The sequence below is a fragment of the Oncorhynchus keta genome, unplaced genomic scaffold (assembly GCF_023373465.1).
Source record: "Oncorhynchus keta strain PuntledgeMale-10-30-2019 unplaced genomic scaffold, Oket_V2 Un_contig_3930_pilon_pilon, whole genome shotgun sequence".
Lineage (NCBI taxonomy): Eukaryota > Metazoa > Chordata > Actinopteri > Salmoniformes > Salmonidae > Oncorhynchus > Oncorhynchus keta.
In genome coordinates this window covers 1-21086 of record NW_026287508.1, presented here as the reverse complement: position 1 = coordinate 21086, position 21086 = coordinate 1, and the positions used below count along the sequence as shown (strand labels likewise).

General features: G+C 49.7%; 1 protein-coding gene across 1 annotated transcript in view; it reads left to right on the top strand.

Annotated features, from left to right (window-relative positions):
* The window catches only part of LOC127924298 (probable E3 ubiquitin-protein ligase HERC1), a gene marked incomplete at its 3' end in the record, with an annotated part of 31890 nt that extends 11994 nt beyond the window's left edge, over positions 1–19896 (top strand). The window contains exons 7-12 of the mRNA XM_052508907.1: positions 1115–1296; positions 4991–5154; positions 15169–15844; positions 17472–17754; positions 19394–19592; positions 19730–19896. Coding sequence (XP_052364867.1) covers positions 1115–1296; positions 4991–5154; positions 15169–15844; positions 17472–17754; positions 19394–19592; positions 19730–19896 — 1671 coding nt within the window. The remainder of the gene's footprint in view (positions 1–1114; positions 1297–4990; positions 5155–15168; positions 15845–17471; positions 17755–19393; positions 19593–19729) is intronic.
* Between the last annotated feature and the right edge of the window lie 1190 nt (positions 19897–21086).

The following is a 21086-nucleotide window of genomic DNA, read 5'->3' as shown; positions in this document are numbered from 1 at the left end:
TTGTGTTGCTCATTGGATAACGTTAGGGCCTGTGTTGCTCATTGGATAAAGTTAGGGCTTGTGATGCTCATTGGATAAAGTTAGGGCTTGTGTTGCTCATTGGATAAAGTTAGGGCCTGTGTTGCTCATTGGATCAAGTTAGGGCTTGTGTTGCTCATTGGATCAAGTTAGGGCCTGTGTTGCTCATTGGATAAAGTTAGGGCTTGTTGCTCATTGGATAAAGTTAGGGCTTCTGTTGCTCATTGGATAAAGTTAGTGCTTGTGATGCTCATTGGATAAAGTTAGGGCTTGTGTTGCTCATTGGATAAAGTTAGGGCTTGTGTTGCTCATTGGATAAAGTTAGGGCTTCTGTTGCTCATTGGATAACGTTAGGGCTTGTGTTGCTCATTGGATAACGTTAGGGCCTGTGTTGCTCATTGGATAAAGTTAGGGCTTGTGATGCTCATTGGATAAAGTTAGGGCTTGTGTTGCTCATTGGATAAAGTTAGGGCTTGTGTTGCTCATTGGATAAAGTTAGGGCTTGTGATGCTCATTGGATAACGTTAGGGCTTGTGTTGCTCATTGGATAAAGTTAGGGCTTGTGTTGCTCATTGGATAAAGTTAGGGCTTGTGTTGCTCATTGGATAACGTTAGGGCTTGTGTTGCTCATTGGATAAAGTTAGGGCTTGTGTTGCTCATTGGATAAAGTTAGGGCTTGTTGCTCATTGGATAACGTTAGGGCTTGTGATGCTCATTGGATAAAGTTAGGGCTTCTGTTGCTCATTGGATAAAGTTAGGGCTTGTTGCTCATTGGATAACGTTAGGGCTTGTGATGCTCATTGGATAACGTTAGGGCCTGTGTTGCTCATTGGATAAAGTTAGGGCTTGTGATGCTCATTGGATAAAGTTAGGGCTTGTGTTGCTCATTGGATAACGTTAGGGCTTCTGTTGCTCATTGGATAAAGTTAGGGCTTCTGTTGCTCATTGGATCAAGTTAGGGCTTCTGTTGCTTCATTTGAATTTCCTGACTTTTCCACATGTTGACCAGATTTAAACATAATTTCCGTGAGTTAATATTAAAAGGCCCACAGTCAGCACCATCACATGTACAGTAACACATCATGTGACACATCAGGTCAGAGGTTAAAGAAGAGTCGTTCGGTGCAGAGCAGAGAGGAGCATGACGCCCAGAGGGACTCGTCCAGGGACCCCCAGAGAGGGGAGGAGGAGAGGGGCCGGCCGGGACACGGGAGCCGCCAGGGGCATGGAGGTCTGGGGGAACTCTCTGACCACCACCTCAGGACCCTCTGTACAGAGGTCTGTCTATCTATTGACTGAGCTTTTGTTTTCACTCTTTATTAGCTTGGGTACCATTCTGTTTCTGATATTATTCCACAATGTTTTTGGCATGAGTGTGGAATGTTAGCACAAACATACTGGTACCCAGGCTAATAGTTTTTAATTTATTTGCAAGAAACACTTTGACACACCACCATGACACCACCGCACCATGACACCACCGCACCATGACACCACCGCACCATGACAACACCTCACCATGACAACGCACCATGACACCACCGCACCATGACAACACCGCACCATGACAACACCTCACCATGACAACACCTCACCATGACAACACCGCACCATGACACCACCGCACCATGACACCACCGCACCACGACACCGCACCATGACAACACCTCACCATGACACCACCGCACCATGACACCACCGCACCATGACACCACCGCACCATGACAACACCGCACCATGACACCACCGCACCATGACACCACCGCACCATGACACCACCGCACCATGACACCACCACACCATGACACCACCACACCACGACACCGCACCATGACACCACCGCACCATGACAACACCGCACCATGACACCACCGCACCATGACACCACCGCACCATGACACCACCGCACCATGACACCACCGCACCATGACACCACCTCACCATGACACCACCTCACCATGACACCACCGCACCACGACACCACCGCACCATGACACCACCGCACCATGACACCACCGCACCATGACACCACCGCACCATGACACCACCGCACCATGACACCACCGCACCACGACACCGCACCATGACACCACCGCACCATGACACCACCGCACCATGACACCACCTCACCACGACACCACCGCACCATGACACCACCGCACCATGACAACACCTCACCATGACACCACCGCACCATGACAACACCTCACCATGACAACACCGCACCATGACACCACCGCACCATGACACCACCGCACCACGACACCACCGCACCATGACAACACCTCACCATGACACCACCGCACCATGACAACACCTCACCATGACAACACCGCACCATGACACCACCGCACCATGACACCACCGCACCATGACACCGCACCATGACAACACCGCACCACGACACCGCACCATGACAACACCGCACCACGACACCGCACCATGACAACACCGCACCACGACACCGCACCATGACAACACCGCACCATGACAACACCGCACCACGACACCGCACCACGACACCGCACCATGACACCACCGCACCATGACACCACCGCACCATGACACCACCTCACCATGACACCACCGCACCATGACACCACCGCACCATGACAACACCGCACCACGACACCGCACCATGACACCACCGCACCATGACACCACCGCACCATGACACCACCGCACCATGACACCACCTCACCATGACACCACCACACCACGACACCGCACCATGACACCACCGCACCATGACAACACCGCACCATGACACCACCGCACCATGACACCACCGCACCATGACACCACCGCACCATGACAACACCGCACCATGACACCACCGCACCATGACACCACCACACCATGACACCACCGCACCACGACACCGCACCATGACACCACCGCACCATGACAACACCGCACCACGACACCGCACCATGACAACACCGCACCACGACACCGCACCACGACACCGCACCATGACACCACCGCACCATGACACCACCGCACCATGACACCACCGCACCACGACACCACCTCACCACGACACCACCGCACCATGACACCACCGCACCATGACAACACCGCACCACGACACCGCACCATGACACCACCGCACCATGACACCACCGCACCATGACAACACCGCACCACGACACCGCACCACGACACCGCACCATAACACCACCGCACCATGACACCACCGCACCATGACACCACCTCACCACGACACCACCGCACCATGACACCACCGCACCATGACACCACCGCACCATGACAACACCGCACCACGACACCGCACCATGACACCACCGCACCATGACACCACCGCACCTTGACACACCGCACCATGACACCACCGCACCATGACACCACCACACCACGACACCACCACACCATGACACCACCGCACCACGACACCACCGCACCATGACACCACCGCACCACGACACCACCACACCATGACACCACCGCACCATGACACAGCACCATGACACCACCGCACCACGACACCGCACCATGACACCGCACCATGACACCACCGCACCATGTCAACACCGCGCCACGACACCGCACCATGACAACACCGCACCACGACACCGCACCACGACACCGCACCATGACAACACCGCACCACGACACCGCACCACGACACCGCACCATGACACCACCATGACACCACCGACACCACCGCACCACCATGACACCACCGCACCATGACACCACCGCACCATGACACCACCGCACCATGACACCACCTCACCATGACACCACCGCACCATGACACCACCGCACCATGACACCACCGCACCATGACACCACCGCACCATGACACCACCGCACCATGACACACTGCACCATGACACCACCGCACCTTGACACACCGCACCATGACACCACCGCACCATGACACCACCACACCATGACACCACCGCACCATGACACAGCACCATGACACCACCGCACCACGACACCGCACCATGACACCACCGCACCATGACACCACCGCACCACGACACCGCACCATGACACCACCGCACCATGACACCACCGCACCACGACACCACCGCACCATGACACCACCGCACCATGACACCGCACCACGACACCACCGCACCACGACACCACCGCACCATGACACCACCGCACCATGACACCACCGCACCATGACACCACCGCACCATGACACCACCGCACCATGACACCACCGCACCATGACACCACCGCACCATGACACCACCGCACCACGACACCACCGCACCATGACACCACCGCACCATGACACCACCGCACCACGACACCGCACCATGACACCACCGCACCATGACACCACCGCACCATGACACCACCGCACCATGACACCGCACCACGACACCACCGCACCATGACACCACCGCACCATGACACCACCGCACCATGACACCGCAACATGACACCACCGCACCTGACACACCGCACCATGACACCACCGCACCATGACACCACCGCACCATGACACAGCACCATGACACCACCGCACCACGACACCGCACCATGACACCGCACCACGACACCTCACCATGACACCACCGCACCATGACAACACCGCACCATGACAACACCGCACCACGACACCGCACCATGACACCACCGCACCATGACAACACCGCACCACGACACCGCACCATGACATTTCACCATGACAACACCGCACCACGACACCGCACCATGACAACATTTCACCATGACAACACCGCACCACGACACCGCACCATGACAACATTTCACCATGACAACACAAGGCAGCTCTTATGTTGCAGTTCCTACTAAATAAACTACAGTATGTGATGTAGCATCAGGATATTTATATTGGTAATAACTGTGTTCATTTACATGTCATATTTAAGTAGCACGTTGCTCATTGTGAACTGGAGCAGCAGTTGCTATGTCAGAGGTTCGCTGTCTGTCCTAAAGGCCTTCCGTGTTGAACTCTCAGGTGTGGCCTGTGCTGGCGGTGATGGGGGGTGCTGACGCAGGGCTGCGTGTTGGGGGGCGCTGTGTTCACAAACAGACCGGTCGGCATGCTACTCTCCTGGGCGTGGTGAAGGAGGGGAGCACCTCGGCCAAGGTGCAGTGGGACGAGGCTGAGATCACCATCAGGTATTAACATTATAGTTGAACCCTGCAGGTCCTGGTACCCTGATCCCAGATCTGTTTGTTCTCTCATGTCTAATGGAATTCTCATGGCTTGACAATGGCAAGGGAATAGTCAGAAACTGATCTGAGAACAGACTAAGGTATTGATAGAAACTGATCTGAGAACAGGCTAAGGTATTGGTAGGAACTAATCTGAGACCAGGCTAAGGTCTTGAGAGAAGCCGATCTGAGAACAGTCTTGGTAGAAACTGATCTGAGAACAGGCTACGGTCGTGATAGAAACTGATCTGAGAACAGGCTAAAGTCTTGATAGAAACTGATCTGAGAACAGGCTAAAGTCTTGAGAGAAGCTGATCTGAGAACAGGCTAAGGTCTTGAGAGAAGCTGATCTGAGAACAGGCTAAAGTCTTGAGAGAAGCAAGGCGTATTATTAGGGCTGGCACAATTATAGCATAACCTTTTCACTAACATTTATGGACAATAACCATGATCCCCCCCAATTATGGACAATAACCATGATCCCCCCCAATTATGGACAATAACCATGATCCCCCCCCCAATTATGGACAATAACCATGATCCCCCCCAATTATGGACAATAACCATGATCCCCCAATTATGGACAATAACCATGATCCCCCCCAATTATGGACAATAACCATGATCCCCCCCAATTATGGACAATAACCATGATCCCCCCCCAATTATGGACAATAACCATGATCCCCCCCAATTATGGACAATAACCATGATCCCCCCCAATTATGGACAATAACCATGATCCCCCCCAATTATGGACAATAACCATGATCCCCCAATTATGGACAATAACCATGATCCCCCCCAATTATGGACAATAACCATGATCCCCCCCAATTATGGACAATAACCATGATCCCCCCCAATTATGGACAATAACCATGATCCCCCAATTATGGACAATAACCATGATCCCCCCAATTATGGACAATAACCATGATCCCCCCAATTATGGACAATAACCATGATCCCCCCAATTATGGACAATAACCATGATCCCCCATTATGGACAATAACCATGATCCCCCCAATTATGGACAATAACCATGATCCCCCAATTATGGACAATAACCATGATCCCCCAATTATGGACAATAACCATGATCCCCCCAATTATGGACAATAACCATGATCCCCCCAATTATGGACAATAACCATGATCCCCCAATTATGGACAATAACCATGATCCCCCCAATTATGGACAATAACCATGATCCCCCCAATTATGGACAATAACCATGATCCCCCCAATTATGGACAATAACCATGATCCCCCCAATTATGGACAATAACCATGATCCCCCCCAATTATGGACAATAACCATGATCCCCCCCAATTATGGACAATAACCATGATCCCCCCCAATTATGGACAATAACCATGATCCCCCACCCCCTTTCAAAAATAACCGTCATAATCGTCTGAATAAATTCATTTCAGGAGGATTCAGCTTTATATTCAATTAGATTTATTTTACTGAAAAGCAGTTTGATGTCTTGCTGAATAGGTACACTGGCTGATGGATAGTATCTACACTGGCTGATAGATAGTATCTACACTGGCTGATGGATAGTATCTACACTGGCTGATGGATAGTATCTACACTGGCTGATGGATAGTATCTACACTGGCTGATGGATAGTATCTACACTGGCTGATGGATAGTATCTACACTGGCTGATGGATAGTATCTACACTGGCTGATGGATAGTATCTACACTGGCTGATAGATAGTATCTACACTGGCTGATGGATAGTATCTACACTGGCTGATAGATAGTATCTACACTGGCTGATAGATACTATCCATCAGCCAGTGTAGATACTATCTATCAGCCAGTGTATATATTATCTGGCTGATAGATAATATCTCCACTGGCTGATAGATAGTATATACACTGGCTGATAGATAAACACTGGCTGATAGATAAACACTGGCTGATAGATATACACTGGCTTATAGATACTATCTCCACTGGCTGATAGATAGATATACACTGGCTGACAGATACTTATCTCCACTGGCTGATAGATATACACTGGCTGATAGATAGATACTATCTACACTGGCTGATAGATATACACTGGCTGATAGATATACCCTGGCTGATAGATATACACTGGCTGATAGATCTACACTGGCTGATAGATATACACTGGCTGATAGATATACATTGGCTGATAGATATACACTGGCTGATAGATATACACTGGCTGATAGTATCTACACTGGCTGATAGATAGATCTGTCAGCCAGTGTATATCTCCACTGGCTGATAGATATACACTGGCTGATAGATAGATACTATCTACACTGGCTGACAGATATACACTGGCTGATAGATATACACTGGCTGATAATATCTACACTGGCTGATAGATCTACACTGGCTGATAGATAATATCTACACTGGCTGATAGATAGTATATACACTGGCTGATAGATATACACTGGCTGACAGATACTATCTCCACTGGCTGATAGATATACACTGGCTGATAGATAGATACTATCTACACTGGCTGATAGATATACACTGGCTGATAGATATACACTGGCTGATAGATATACACTGGCTGATAGATAGTATCTACACTGTCTGATAGATATACACTGGCTGATAGATATACACTGGCTGATAGATATACACTGGCTGATAGTATCTACACTGGCTGATAGATATACACTGGCTGACAGATACTATCTCCACTGGCTGATAGATATACACTGGCTGATAGATATACACTGGCTGATAATATCTACACTGGCTGATAGATCTACACTGGCTGATAGATAATATCTCCACTGGCTGATAGATAGTATATACACTGGCTGATAGATAAACACTGGCTGATAGATATACACTGGCTTATAGATACTATCTCCACTGGCTGATAGATAGATATACACTGGCTGACAGATACTATCTCCACTGGCTGATAGATATACACTGGCTGATAGATAGATACTATCTACACTGGCTGATAGATATACACTGGCTGATAGATATACACTGGCTGATAGATATACACTGGCTGATAGATATACACTGGCTGATAGTATATACACTGGCTGATAGATATACACTGGCTGATAGATATACACTGGCTGATAGATATACCCTGGCTGATAGATACTATCTCCACTGGCTGATAGTATATACACTGGCTGATAGATATACACTGGCTGATAGATATACACTGGCTGATAGTATCTATACTGGCTGATAGTATCTACACTGGCTGATAGTATCTACACTGGCTGATAGTATCTACACTGGCTGATAGATGAACACTGGCTGATAGATATATACTATCTACACTGGCTGATAGATATACACTGGCTGATAGATACTATCTCCACTGGCTGATAGTATCTACACTGGCTGATAGATAGATACTATCTACACTGGCTGATAGATAGGCTATAGATCTACACTGGCTGATAGATCTACACTGGCTGATAGATATACACTGGCTGATAGATATACTGGCCACTGGCTGATAGTATCTACACTGGCTGATATATGTATATCTCCACTGGCTGATAGATATACACTGGCTGATAGATAGATACTATCTACACTGGCTGACAGATATACACTGGCTGATAGATATACACTGGCTGATAATATCTACACTGGCTGATAGATCTACACTGGCTGATAGATAATATCTACACTGGCTGATAGATAGTATATACACTGGCTGATAGATATACACTGGCTGATAGATACTATCTCCACTGGCTGATAGTATCTACACTGGCTGATAGATACATACTATCTACACTGGCTGATAGATAGATACTATCTCCACTGGCTGATAGTATCTACACTGGCTGATAGTATATACACTGGCTGATAGATATACACTGGCTGATAGTATCTACACTGACTGATAGATATACACTGGCTGATAGATATACACTGGCTGATAGATATACCCTGGCTGATAGATACTATCTCCACTGGCTGATAGATATACACTGGCTGATAGATATACACTGGCTGATAGTATCTACACTGGCTGATAGATCTACACTGGCTGATAGATAATATCTACACTGGCTGATAGATAGTATATACACTGGCTGATAGATATACACTGGCTGATAGATATACACTGGCTGATAGTATCTACACTGGCTGATAGATATACACTGGCTGATAGATAGATACTATCTACACTGGCTGATAGATATACACTGGCTGATAGATATACACTGGCTGATAATATCTACACTGGCTGATAGATCTACACTGGCTGATAGATAATATCTACACTGGCTGATAGATAGTATATACACTGGCTGATAGATATACACTGGCTGATAGATACTATCTCCACTGGCTGATAGTATCTACACTGGCTGATAGATAGATACTATCTACACTGGCTGATAGATATACACTGGCTGATAGATATACACTGGCTGATAGATAGTATCTACACTGGCTGATAGATATACACTGGCTGATAGATATACACTGGCTGATAGATATACACTGGCTGATAGATAGATACTATCTACACTGGCTGATAGATATACACTGGCTGATAGATATACACTGGCTGATAGATATACACTGGCTGATAGATATACACTGGCTGATAGATATACACTGGCTGATAGTATCTACACTGGCTGATAGATATACACTGGCTGATAGATATACACTGGCTGATAGTATCTACACTGGCTGATAGATATACACTGGCTGATAGTATCTACACTGGCTGATAGATATACACTGGCTGACAGATACTATCTCCACTGGCTGATAGATATACACTGGCTGATAGATAGATACTATCTACACTGGCTGATAGATAGCATCTACACTGGCTGATAGATATACACTGGCTGATAGATAGATACTATCTACACTGGCTGATAGATATACACTGGCTGATAGATACTATCTCCACTGGCTGATAGTATCTACACTGGCTGATAGATACATACTATCTACACTGGCTGATAGATAGATACTATCTACACTGGCTGATAGATATACACTGGCTGATAGTATATACACTGGCTGATAGATATACACTGGCTGATAGTATCTACACTGGCTGATAGATACACACTATCTACACTGGCTGATAGATAGATACTATCTCCACTGGCTGATAGTATCTACACTGGCTGATAGTATATACACTGGCTGATAGATATACACTGGCTGATAGTATCTACACTGGCTGATAGATATACACTGGCTGATAGATATACACTGGCTGATAGATACTATCTCCACTGGCTGATAGTATATACACTGGCTGATAGATATACACTGGCTGATAGTATCTATACTGGCTGATAGTATCTACACTGGCTGATAGTATCTACACTGGCTGATAGATATACACTGGCTGATAGATATACACTGGCTGATAGTATCTACACTGGCTGATAGATCTACACTGGCTGATAGATCTACACTGGCTGATAGATTGTATCTACACTGGCTGATAGATAATATATACACTGGCTGATAGATCTACACTGGCTGATAGATAGTATCTACACTGGCTGATAGATATACACTGGCTGATAGTATCTACACTGGCTGATAGATATACACTGGCTGATGGATAGTATCTACACTGGCTGATAGATAATATCTACACTGGCTGATAGATCTACACTGGCTGATAGATCTACACTGGCTGATAGATAGCATATACACTGGCTGATAGATAGTATATACACTGGCTGATAGATAATATATACACTGTCTGTATTGCCTGGCTATGTTCACATCAATATGCTGTAAACCTCCATCACCCAGCTCTGTTTCAGTACTTTCCTCCATAACCACCCACCCCACCATGCTTCTAGCCACCCTCATCCACTACCATTATCATCCTCCATGCTTCCCCACCATGCTTCTAGTCACCATCATCCACTACCATTATCATCCTCCATGCTTCCCCACCATGCTTCTAGCCACCCTCATCCACTACCATTATCATCCTCCATGCTTCCCCACCATGCTTCTAGCCACCCTCATCCACTACCATTATCATCCTCCATGCTTCCCCACCATGCTTCTAGCCACCCTCATCCACTACCATTATCATCCTCCATGCTTCCCCACCATGCTTCTAGCCACCCTCATCCACTACCATTATCATCCTCATGCTTCCCCACCATGCTTCTAGCCACCCTCATCCACTACCATTATCATCCTCCATGCTTCCCCACCATGCTTCTAGCCACCCTCATCCACTACCATTAATACCTCCTGTATAGTCATCCATTATCCTCCCAAGGACTTATCCACCATCATCCATATCCCGTACGTCAACTATTGACTCGTTCATTGACTGGTCCCTTCTCTGCATGGTACCATTGTACCGCCAGCCCTCCTCCACCCATCCACCTAGCCTGGTCCCTTCTCTGCATGGTACCATTGTACCGCCAGCCCTCCTCCACCCATCCACCTAGCCTGGTCCCTTCTCTGCATGGTACCATTGTACCGCCAGCCCTCCTCCACCCATCCACCTAGCCTGGTCCCTTCTCTGCATGGTACCATTGTACCGCCAGCCCTCCTCCACCCATCCACCTAGCCTGGTCCCTTCTCTGCATGGTACCATTGTACCGCCAGCCCTCCTCCACCCATCCACCTAGCCTGGTCCCAGATCTGTTTATGCAAGGCAAACTCCTGAGGTGTCATTGTTGTCATGCTAAACATTGACATGACAATTCCATAAGGAGATGGCAAGAGAGTAGAAACAGACTGGCACCCAGGGCAGACTACCATCCCTCCCCCAGACTACCATCCATCCCTCAGACTACCATCCATCCCCCAGACTACCATCCCTCCCCCAGACTACCATCCCCCCCCAGACTACCATCCCTCCCCCAGACTACCATCCATCCCCCCCTCAGACTACCATCCATCCCCCAGACTACCATCCATCCCTCCCCCAGACTACCATCCATCCCCCCAGACTACCATCCATCCCTCCCCCAGACTACCATCCATCCCTCCCCCAGACTACCATCCCTCCCTCCCCCAGACTACCATCCCTCCCCCAGACTACCATCCATCCCTCCCCCAGACTACCATCCATCCCTCCCCCAGACTACCATCCCTCCCCCAGACTACCATCCATCCATCCCCCAGACTACCATCCCTCCCCCAGACTACCATCCATCCCCCAGACTACCATCCCTCCCCCAGACTACCATCCCTCCCCCAGACTACCATCCATCCATCCCCCAGACTACCATCCATCCATCCCCCAGACTACCATCCATCCCCCCAGACTACCATCCATCCATCCCCAGACTACCATCCATCCCCCCAGACTACCATCCCTCCATCCCCCAGACTACCATCCCTCCATCCCCCAGACTACCATCCTCCCCCAGACTACCATCCTTTCCCCAGACTACCATCCATCCCTCCCCCAGACTACCATCCCTCCCCCAGACTACCATCCCTCCATCCCCCAGACTACCATCCATCCATCCCCCAGACTACCATCCCTCCCCCAGACTACCATCCATCCCCCAGACTACCATCCATCCCCCCCAGACTACCATCCATCCTCTCCCCCAGACTACCATCCATCCCCCAGACTACCATCCCTCCCCCAGACTACCATCCCTCCCCCCCAGACTACCATCCATCCCCCAGACTACCATCCCTCCCCCAGACTACCATCCCTCCCCCAGACTACCATCCATCCCCCAGACTACCATCCATCCCCCAGACTACCATCCATCCCTCCCCCAGACTACCATCCCTCCCCCAGACTACCATCCATCCCTCCCCCAGACTACCATCCATCCCCCAGACTACCATCCATCCCTCCCCCCTCCCCAGACTACCATCCCTCCCCCCCAGACTACCATCCATCCCCCCCAGACTACCATCCCTCCCCCAGACTACCATCCCTCCCCCCCCAGACTACCATCCATCCCCCCCAGACTACCATCCATCCCTAGACTACCATCCATCCCCCCCAGACTACCATCCATCCCCCAGCCTACCATCCCTCCCCCAGACTACCATCCCTCCCCCAGACTACCATCCATCCCCCAGACTACCATCCCTCCCCCAGACTACCATCCATCCCCCCCAGACTACCATCCATCCCTCCCCCAGACTACCATCCATCCCCAGACTACCATCCATCCCCCCCAGACTACCATCCATCCCCCCCAGACTACCATCCATCCCCCAGACTACCATCCCCCCCAGACTACCATCCATCCCCCAGACTACCATCCCTCCCCCAGACTCCCCATCCCCCAGACTACCATCCATCCCCCAGACTACCATCCATCCCCCAGACTACCATCCCTCCCCCAGACTACCATCCATCCCTCCCCCAGACTACCATCCATCCCCCAGACTACCATCCATCCCCCCCAGACTACCATCCCTCCCCCAGACTACCATCCATCCCTCCCCAGACTACCATCCACCCCCAGACTACCATCCATCCCTCCCCAGACTACCATCCATCCCCCCCAGACTACCATCCATCCCCCAGACTACCATCCATCCCCCCAGACTACCATCCATCCCCCAGACTACCATCCATCCCCCTCTACCATTCCTCCCCCAGACTACCATCCCTCCCCCAGACTACCATCCATCCCCCCCAGACTACCATCCATCCCTCCCCCAGACTACCACCATCCCTCCCCCAGACTACCATCCATCCCCCAGACTACCATCCATCCCCCAGACTACCATCCATCCCCCCTCTACCATCCATCCCCCAGACTACCATCCATCCCCAGACTACCATCCATCCCCCAGACTACCATCCCTCCCCCAGACTACCATCCATCCCCCAGACTACCATCCCTCCCCCAGACTACCATCCATCCCCCCAGACTACCATCCATCCCCCCCCAGACTACCATCCATCCCCCCCAGACTACCATCCATCCCCCAGACTACCATCCATCCCCCCCAGACTACCATCCATCCCCCCCAGACTACCATCCATCCCCCAGACTACCATCCATCCCCCAGACTACCATCCATCCCCCAGACTACCATCCCTCCCCCAGACTACCATCCATCCCCCAGACTACCATCCATCCCCCAGACTACCATCCCTCCCCCAGACTACCATCCATCCCCCAGACTACCATCCATCCCTCCCCCAGACTACCATCCCTCCCCCAGACTACCATCCATCCCCCCCCATCCCCCAGACTACCATCCATCCCCCAGACTACCATCCCTCCCCCAGACTACCATCCATCCCCCCCAGACTACCATCCATCCCCCAGACTACCATCCATCCCCCAGACTACCATCCCTCCCCCAGACTACCATCCATCCCTCCCCAGACTACCATCCATCCCCAGACTACCATCCATCCCCCAGACTACCATCCATCCCCCAGACTACCATCCATCCCTCCCCAGACTACCATCCATCCCCCAGACTACCATCCCTCCCCCAGACTACCATCCATCCTCTAGACTCCCTACCATTCCTCCCCCAGACTACCATCCCCTCCCCCAGACTACCATCCATCCCCCCCAGACTACCATCCATCCCTCCTAGACTCTACCATCCCTCCCCCAGACTACCATCCATCCCCCAGACTACCATCCATCCCCCAGACTACCATCCATCCTCTAGACTACCATCCATCCTCCCCCAGACTACCATCCCTCCCCCAGACTACCATCCATCCATCCATCCATCCTCTACTACCATCCATCCCCCAGACTACCATCCATCCCCCAGACTACCATCCATCCCCCAGACTACCATCCATCCCCCAGACTACCATCCATCCCCCAGACTACCATCCATCCCCCAGACTACCATCCCTCCCCAGACTACCATCCATCCCCCAGACTACCATCCCTCCCCCAGACTACCATCCATCCTCCACTCCTCTACCATGTCATTCTTCCTCTCCTTCTTTCCCTTACTCTGTGTTTCCTTTGTGTTCCTCCACTTCTGGTTCTTCATTAAAGCTTCCCAACTTTCTGGTCGCCTAGTGACACTCCCCTGTACAACCTGGAGCCCTGCGAGCCGCTGCCCTTTGACGTGGCACGCTTCCGAGGCCTCACCGCTTCCCTGCTCCTCGACCTCACCTATCTCACTTCCATCCACGAGGACGCTGGGAAGCTGAGCGCCCGGCGCCACGAGAAGAGGCACCGTAGCGGAGGAGGCCACGATACGACGACGACGACGACCGCCACGACAAACGACGACTTCAACAACAAAACTAGTGAGACGGAGCAGAGCCACCAACACAGGGTCTCCCCAGACGCCAGAGACACAACAACAACGGGGACCGTCACCACGACGACAACCTCTGATCTGAGGGTGTCACACAGCCTGGACGAGGTCAAAGCCCACGCGGTGCCCAACTCGAAATCAGAGAGCGAGATCTCCTCCTGCGCCTTGGACTCCCAACACCAGGGTGGAGGAGGACCAGAGACCCTCTCCCCTGCTCCTCAGACCCCCCAGGAGGGCAACAGGAGGAAGGGCCATGAGGGCCGAGGCCACGATGGCTCTCCCTCCTCAGGGGCCAGTCAGTCTGAGATCCATGCGGTGCAGCTGTCCTACCTTTACCTGGGGGCCATGAAGGCCCTCAGCACCCTGCTCTCCTGCTCCAAGTATGTTGAGCTGCTGCTCATACCCAAGGTTAGTAATCTTTCATCAGGGTTGTGGGTTCAAATCCTGCATTGCTCTTACAACATATAGTACCTCTCAGAGAAATGCGGAAAATGTCTCTGGCCCCAGGTATACTGTATATGTTTTTAGTCAATCAAAGTGTCTGCTATTGGCCCACTCTGTAATAGATCCAGGTTCAATCAAGGTGTCTGCTATTGGCCCACTCTGTAATAGGTCCAGGTTCAATCAAGGTGTCTGCTAATGGCCCACTCTGTAATAGGTCCAGGTTCAATCAAGGTGTCTGCTATTGGCCCACTCTGTAATAGGTCCAGGTTCAATCAAGGTGTCTGCTAATGGCCCACTCTGTAATAGGTCCAGGTTCAATCAAGGTGTCTGCTAATGGCCCACTCTGAAATAGGTCCAGGTTCAATCAAGGTGTCTGCTAATGGCCCACTCTGTAATAGGTCCAGGTTCAATCAAGGTGTCTGCTAATGGCCCACTCTGTAATAGGTCCAGGTTCAATCAAGGTGTCTGCTATTGGCCCACTCTGTAATAGGTCCAGGTTCAATAAAGGTGTCTGCTTATGGCCCACTCTGAAATAGGTCCAGGTTCAATCAAGGTGTCTGCTATTGGCCCACTCTGTAATAGGTCCAGGTTCAATAAAGGTGTCTGCTTATGGCCCACTCTGTAATAGGTCCAGGTTCAATCAAGGTGTCTGCTAATGGCCCACTCTGTAATAGGTCCAGGTTCAATCAAAGTGTCTGCTATTGGCCCACTCTGTAATAGGTCCAGGTTCAATCAAAGTGTCTGCTATTGGCCCACTCTGTAATAGGTCCAGGTTCAATCAAAGTGGTGTCTGCTATTGGCCCACTCTGTAATAGGTCCAGGTTCAATCAAAGTGTCTGCTAATGGCCCACTCTGTAATAGGTCCAGGCTCAGTCAAGGTGTCTGCTAATGGCCCACTCTGTAATAGGTCCAGGTTCAATCAAAGTGTCTGCTATTGGCCCACTCTGTAATAGGTCCAGGTTCAATCAAGGTGTCTGCTATTGGCCCACTCTGTAATAGGTCCAGGTTCAATCAAGGTGTCTGCTATTGGCCCACTCTGTAATAGGTCCAGGTTCAATCAAAGTGTCTGCTAATGGCCCACTCTGTAATAGGTCCAGGTTCAATCAAGGTATCTGCTATTGGCCCACTCTGTAATAGGTCCAGGTTCAATCAAAGTGTCTGCTATTGGCCCACTCTGTAATAGGTCCAGGTTCAATCAAGGTGTCTGCTATTGGCCCACTCTGTAATAGGTCCAGGTTCAATCAAAGTGTCTGCTAATGGCCCACTCTGTAATAGGTCCAGGTTCAATCAAGGTGTCTGCTATTGGCCCACTCTGAAATAGGTCCAGGTTCAATCAAGGTGTCTGCTATTGGCCCACTCTGAAATAGGTCCAGGTTCAATCAAGGTGTCTGCTATTGGCCCACTCTGAAATAGGTCCAGGTTCAATCAAGGTGTCTGCTAATGGCCCACTCTGTAATAGGTCCAGGCTCAGTCAAGGTGTCTGCTATTGGCCCACTCTGTAATAGGTCCAGGCTCAGTCAAGGTGTCTGCTATTGGCCCAAATAGGTCCAGGCTCAGTCAAGGTGTCTGCTAATGGCCCACTCTGTAATAGGTCCAGGCTCAGCCGGAGCCTGCTCCCAGTGGACACAATGCAGATCTGAACGCCGGGTCCACCCCTAGTGGCGCAGCGCCCTCGCCCGTGTGCCAGGAGGAAGTTGAGATGAGGGCGGCACTGCAGTTCCTGATGCGTCACATGGTCAAGCGGGCCGTGATGAGGTCACCCATCAAGCGGGCGTTAGGATTGGCCGATTTGGAGAGAGCTCAGGCCATGATCTATAAATTGGTGGTCAGCGGGCTGCTGGACGAACACTGCAGTGGGGGCAAGTCCAGACCTGGTGAGTAACACTGAGGGAAATAACATGTTGTTTGTTAGGGAAGGCTTTTCCATCTCTGGCCCTGGACTGGGGTCTTCCTGGGGCCTTCCTGGGGCCTTCCTGGGGCCTTCCTGGGGCCCTCCTGGGGCCTTCCTGAGGTTTTCCTGGGGTCTTCCTGGGGCCTTCCTGGGGCCTTCCTGGGGCCTTCCTGGGGTTTTCCTGGGGTCTTCCTGGGGTTTTCCTGGGGCCTTCCTGGGGTTTTCCTGGGGCCCTCCTGTGCCTTCCTGGGGTCTTCCTGGGGCCCTCCTGGGTCCTTCCTGGGGCCCTCATGGGGTCTTACTGGGGTCTAAACATATATTGATGTGGTTGACAACACATCCAGGATTACAAGCTAGCTGGCTACTTACCTTGAAGGCTTCTCAGACGATCTGATGTTGTAACGTGTCAAGAAATTTAAAGAGAAAAAAAACTCTGTAGTAACTCTGTTCTAACTCTGATCTATCTCTGTTCTAACTCTGTACTAACTCTGTACTAACTCTGTTCTAACTCTGTACTAACTCTGTTCTAACTCTGTACTAACTCTGTACTAACTCTGTTCTAACTCTGTTCTAACTCTGTTCTAACTCTGTACTAACTCTGTTCTAACTCTGTTCTAACTCTGTACTAACTCTGTACTAACTCTGTACTAACTCTGTTCTAACTCTGTTCTAACTCTGTTCTATCTCTGTACTAACTCTGTACTAACTCTGTACTAACTCTGTTCTAACTCTGTAACTCTGTTCTAACTCTGTACTAACTCTGTTCTAACTCTGTACTAACTCTGTACTAACTCTGTACTAACTCTGTTCTAACTCTGTACTAACTCTGTTCTAACTCTGTACTAACTCTGTACTAAGTCTGTACTAACTCTGTACTAACTCTGTTCTAACTCTGTTCTAACTCTGATCTAATTCTGTACTAACTCTGTTCTAACTCTGTAACTCTGTTCTAACTCTGTACTAACTCTGTACTAACTCTGTTCTAACTCTGTTCTAACTCTGTACTAACTCTGTTCTAACTCTGTACTAACTCTGTTCTAACTCTGTACTAACTCTGTACTAACTCTGTACTAACTCTGTTCTAACTCTGTACTAACTCTGTACTAACTCTGTACTAAGTCTGTACTAACTCTGTACTAACTCTGTTCTAACTCTGTTCTAACTCTGTTCTAACTCTGTACTAACTCTGTTCTAACTCTGTACTAACTCTGTACTAAGTCTGTACTAACTCTGTACTAACTCTGTTCTAACTCTGTTCTAACTCTGATCTAATTCTGTACTAACTCTGTTCTAACTCTGTACTAACTCTGTACTAACTCTGTACTAACTCTGTACTAACTCTGTACTAACTCTGTACTAACTCTGTTCTAACTCTGTTCTAACTCTGTACTAACTCTGTTCTAACTCTGTTCTAACTCTGTTCTAACTCTACTTACTCTGTACTAACTCTGTTCTAACTCTACTTACTCTGTTCTAACTCTGTACTAACTCTGTTCTAACTCTACTTACTCTGTTCTAACTCTGTACTAACCCTGTAACTCTGTTCTAATCTAACCCTGTAACTCTGTACTAAGTGTGTAACTCTGTACTAAGTGTGTGTGGTCTCTCTCCCGGTGTGTTAGCTGACCCAGAGTGTGAGGAGGGTGTGCAGGGAGAGCAGCAGGCCCAGACCCCCATCACCACCAGCCCCTCTGCCTCCAGCACCACCTCCTTCATGAGCTCCTCTCTGGAGGACACGACCACAGCCACTACACCTGTTACTGACACAGAGACTGTCCCTGCCTCAGAGTCCCCTGGGGTCATGCCTCTTAGCCTGCTCAGGTAAATAGAACCTCTACATATACACACACACACACACACACACACACACACACACACACACACACACACACACACACACACACACACACACACACACACTGTGGATACCTTTTAAAGTCAATGTCTCGTCTTCACAGGCAAATGTTCTCAAGCTACCCAACCACCACTCTGCTGCCAACGCGTCGTGCCCAGACGCCCCCGGTGTCTTCTCTCCCCACGTCTCCCTCTGATGAGGTGGGTCGGAGACAGAGCCTCTCCTCCCCTGAGACCCAGACCTCCAGACCAGCCAACAGGACCGGGACATGTATGTACTACACACACACACACACACACACACACACACACACGTAGAGACACACACACGTAGACACGCACACACACACACACACACACACACACACACCTCGTAGAGACACACACCTGTAGACACATCTTCCTGTTTGTCTCTGTATGTGATGGTAACACACTCTGTATGACACACACACATCCTGTTTGTCTCTGTATGTGATGGTAACACCTGTTTGTCACTGTATGTGATGGTAACTCCTGTTTGTCTCTGTATGTGATGGTAACTTCCTGTTTGTCTCTGTATGTGATGGTAACTTCCTGTTTGTCTCTGTATAGATGGAGCTTCCTGTTTGTCTCTGTATGACCCATGACCTCCTGTTTGTCCTGTATGTGATGGTATCTTCCTGTTTGTCTCTGTATGTGATGGTAACTTCCTGTTTGTCTCTGTATGTGATGGTAACTTCCTGTTTGTCTCTGTATGTGATGGTAACTTCCTGTTTGTCTCTGTATGTGATGGTAACTTCCTGTTTGTCTCTGTATGTGATGGTAACATCCTGTTTGTCTCTGTATGTGATGGTAACTTCCTGTTTGTCTCTGTATGTGATGGTAACTTCCTGTTTGTCTCTGTATGTGATGGTAACTTCCTGTTTGTCTCTGTATGTGATGGTAACTTCCTGTTTGTCTCTGTATGTGATGGTAACTTCCTGTTTGTCTCTGTATGTGATGGTAACTTCCTGTTTGTCTCTGTATGTGATGGTAACTTCCTGTTTGTCTCTGTATGTGATGGTAACATCCTGTTTGTCTCTGTATGTGATGGTAACTTCCTGTTTGTCTCTGTATGTGATGGTAACTTCCTGTTTGTCTCTGTATGTGATGGTAACTTCCTGTTTGTCTCTGTATGTGATGGTAACTCCTGTTTGTCTCTGTATGTGATGGTAACATCCTGTTTGTCTCTGTATGTGATGGTAACTTGTTTGTCTCTGTATGTGATGGTAACTGTATGTGTATGTGATGGTAACTTCCTGTTTGTCTCTGTATGTGATGGTAACTTCCTGTTTGTCTCTGTATGTGATGGTAACATCCTGTTTGTCTCTGTATGTCTCTGTATGTGATGGTAACTTCCTGTTTGTCTCTGTATGTGATGGTAACTTCCTGTTTGTCTCTGTATGTGATGGTAACTTCCTGTTTGTCTCTGTATGTGATGGT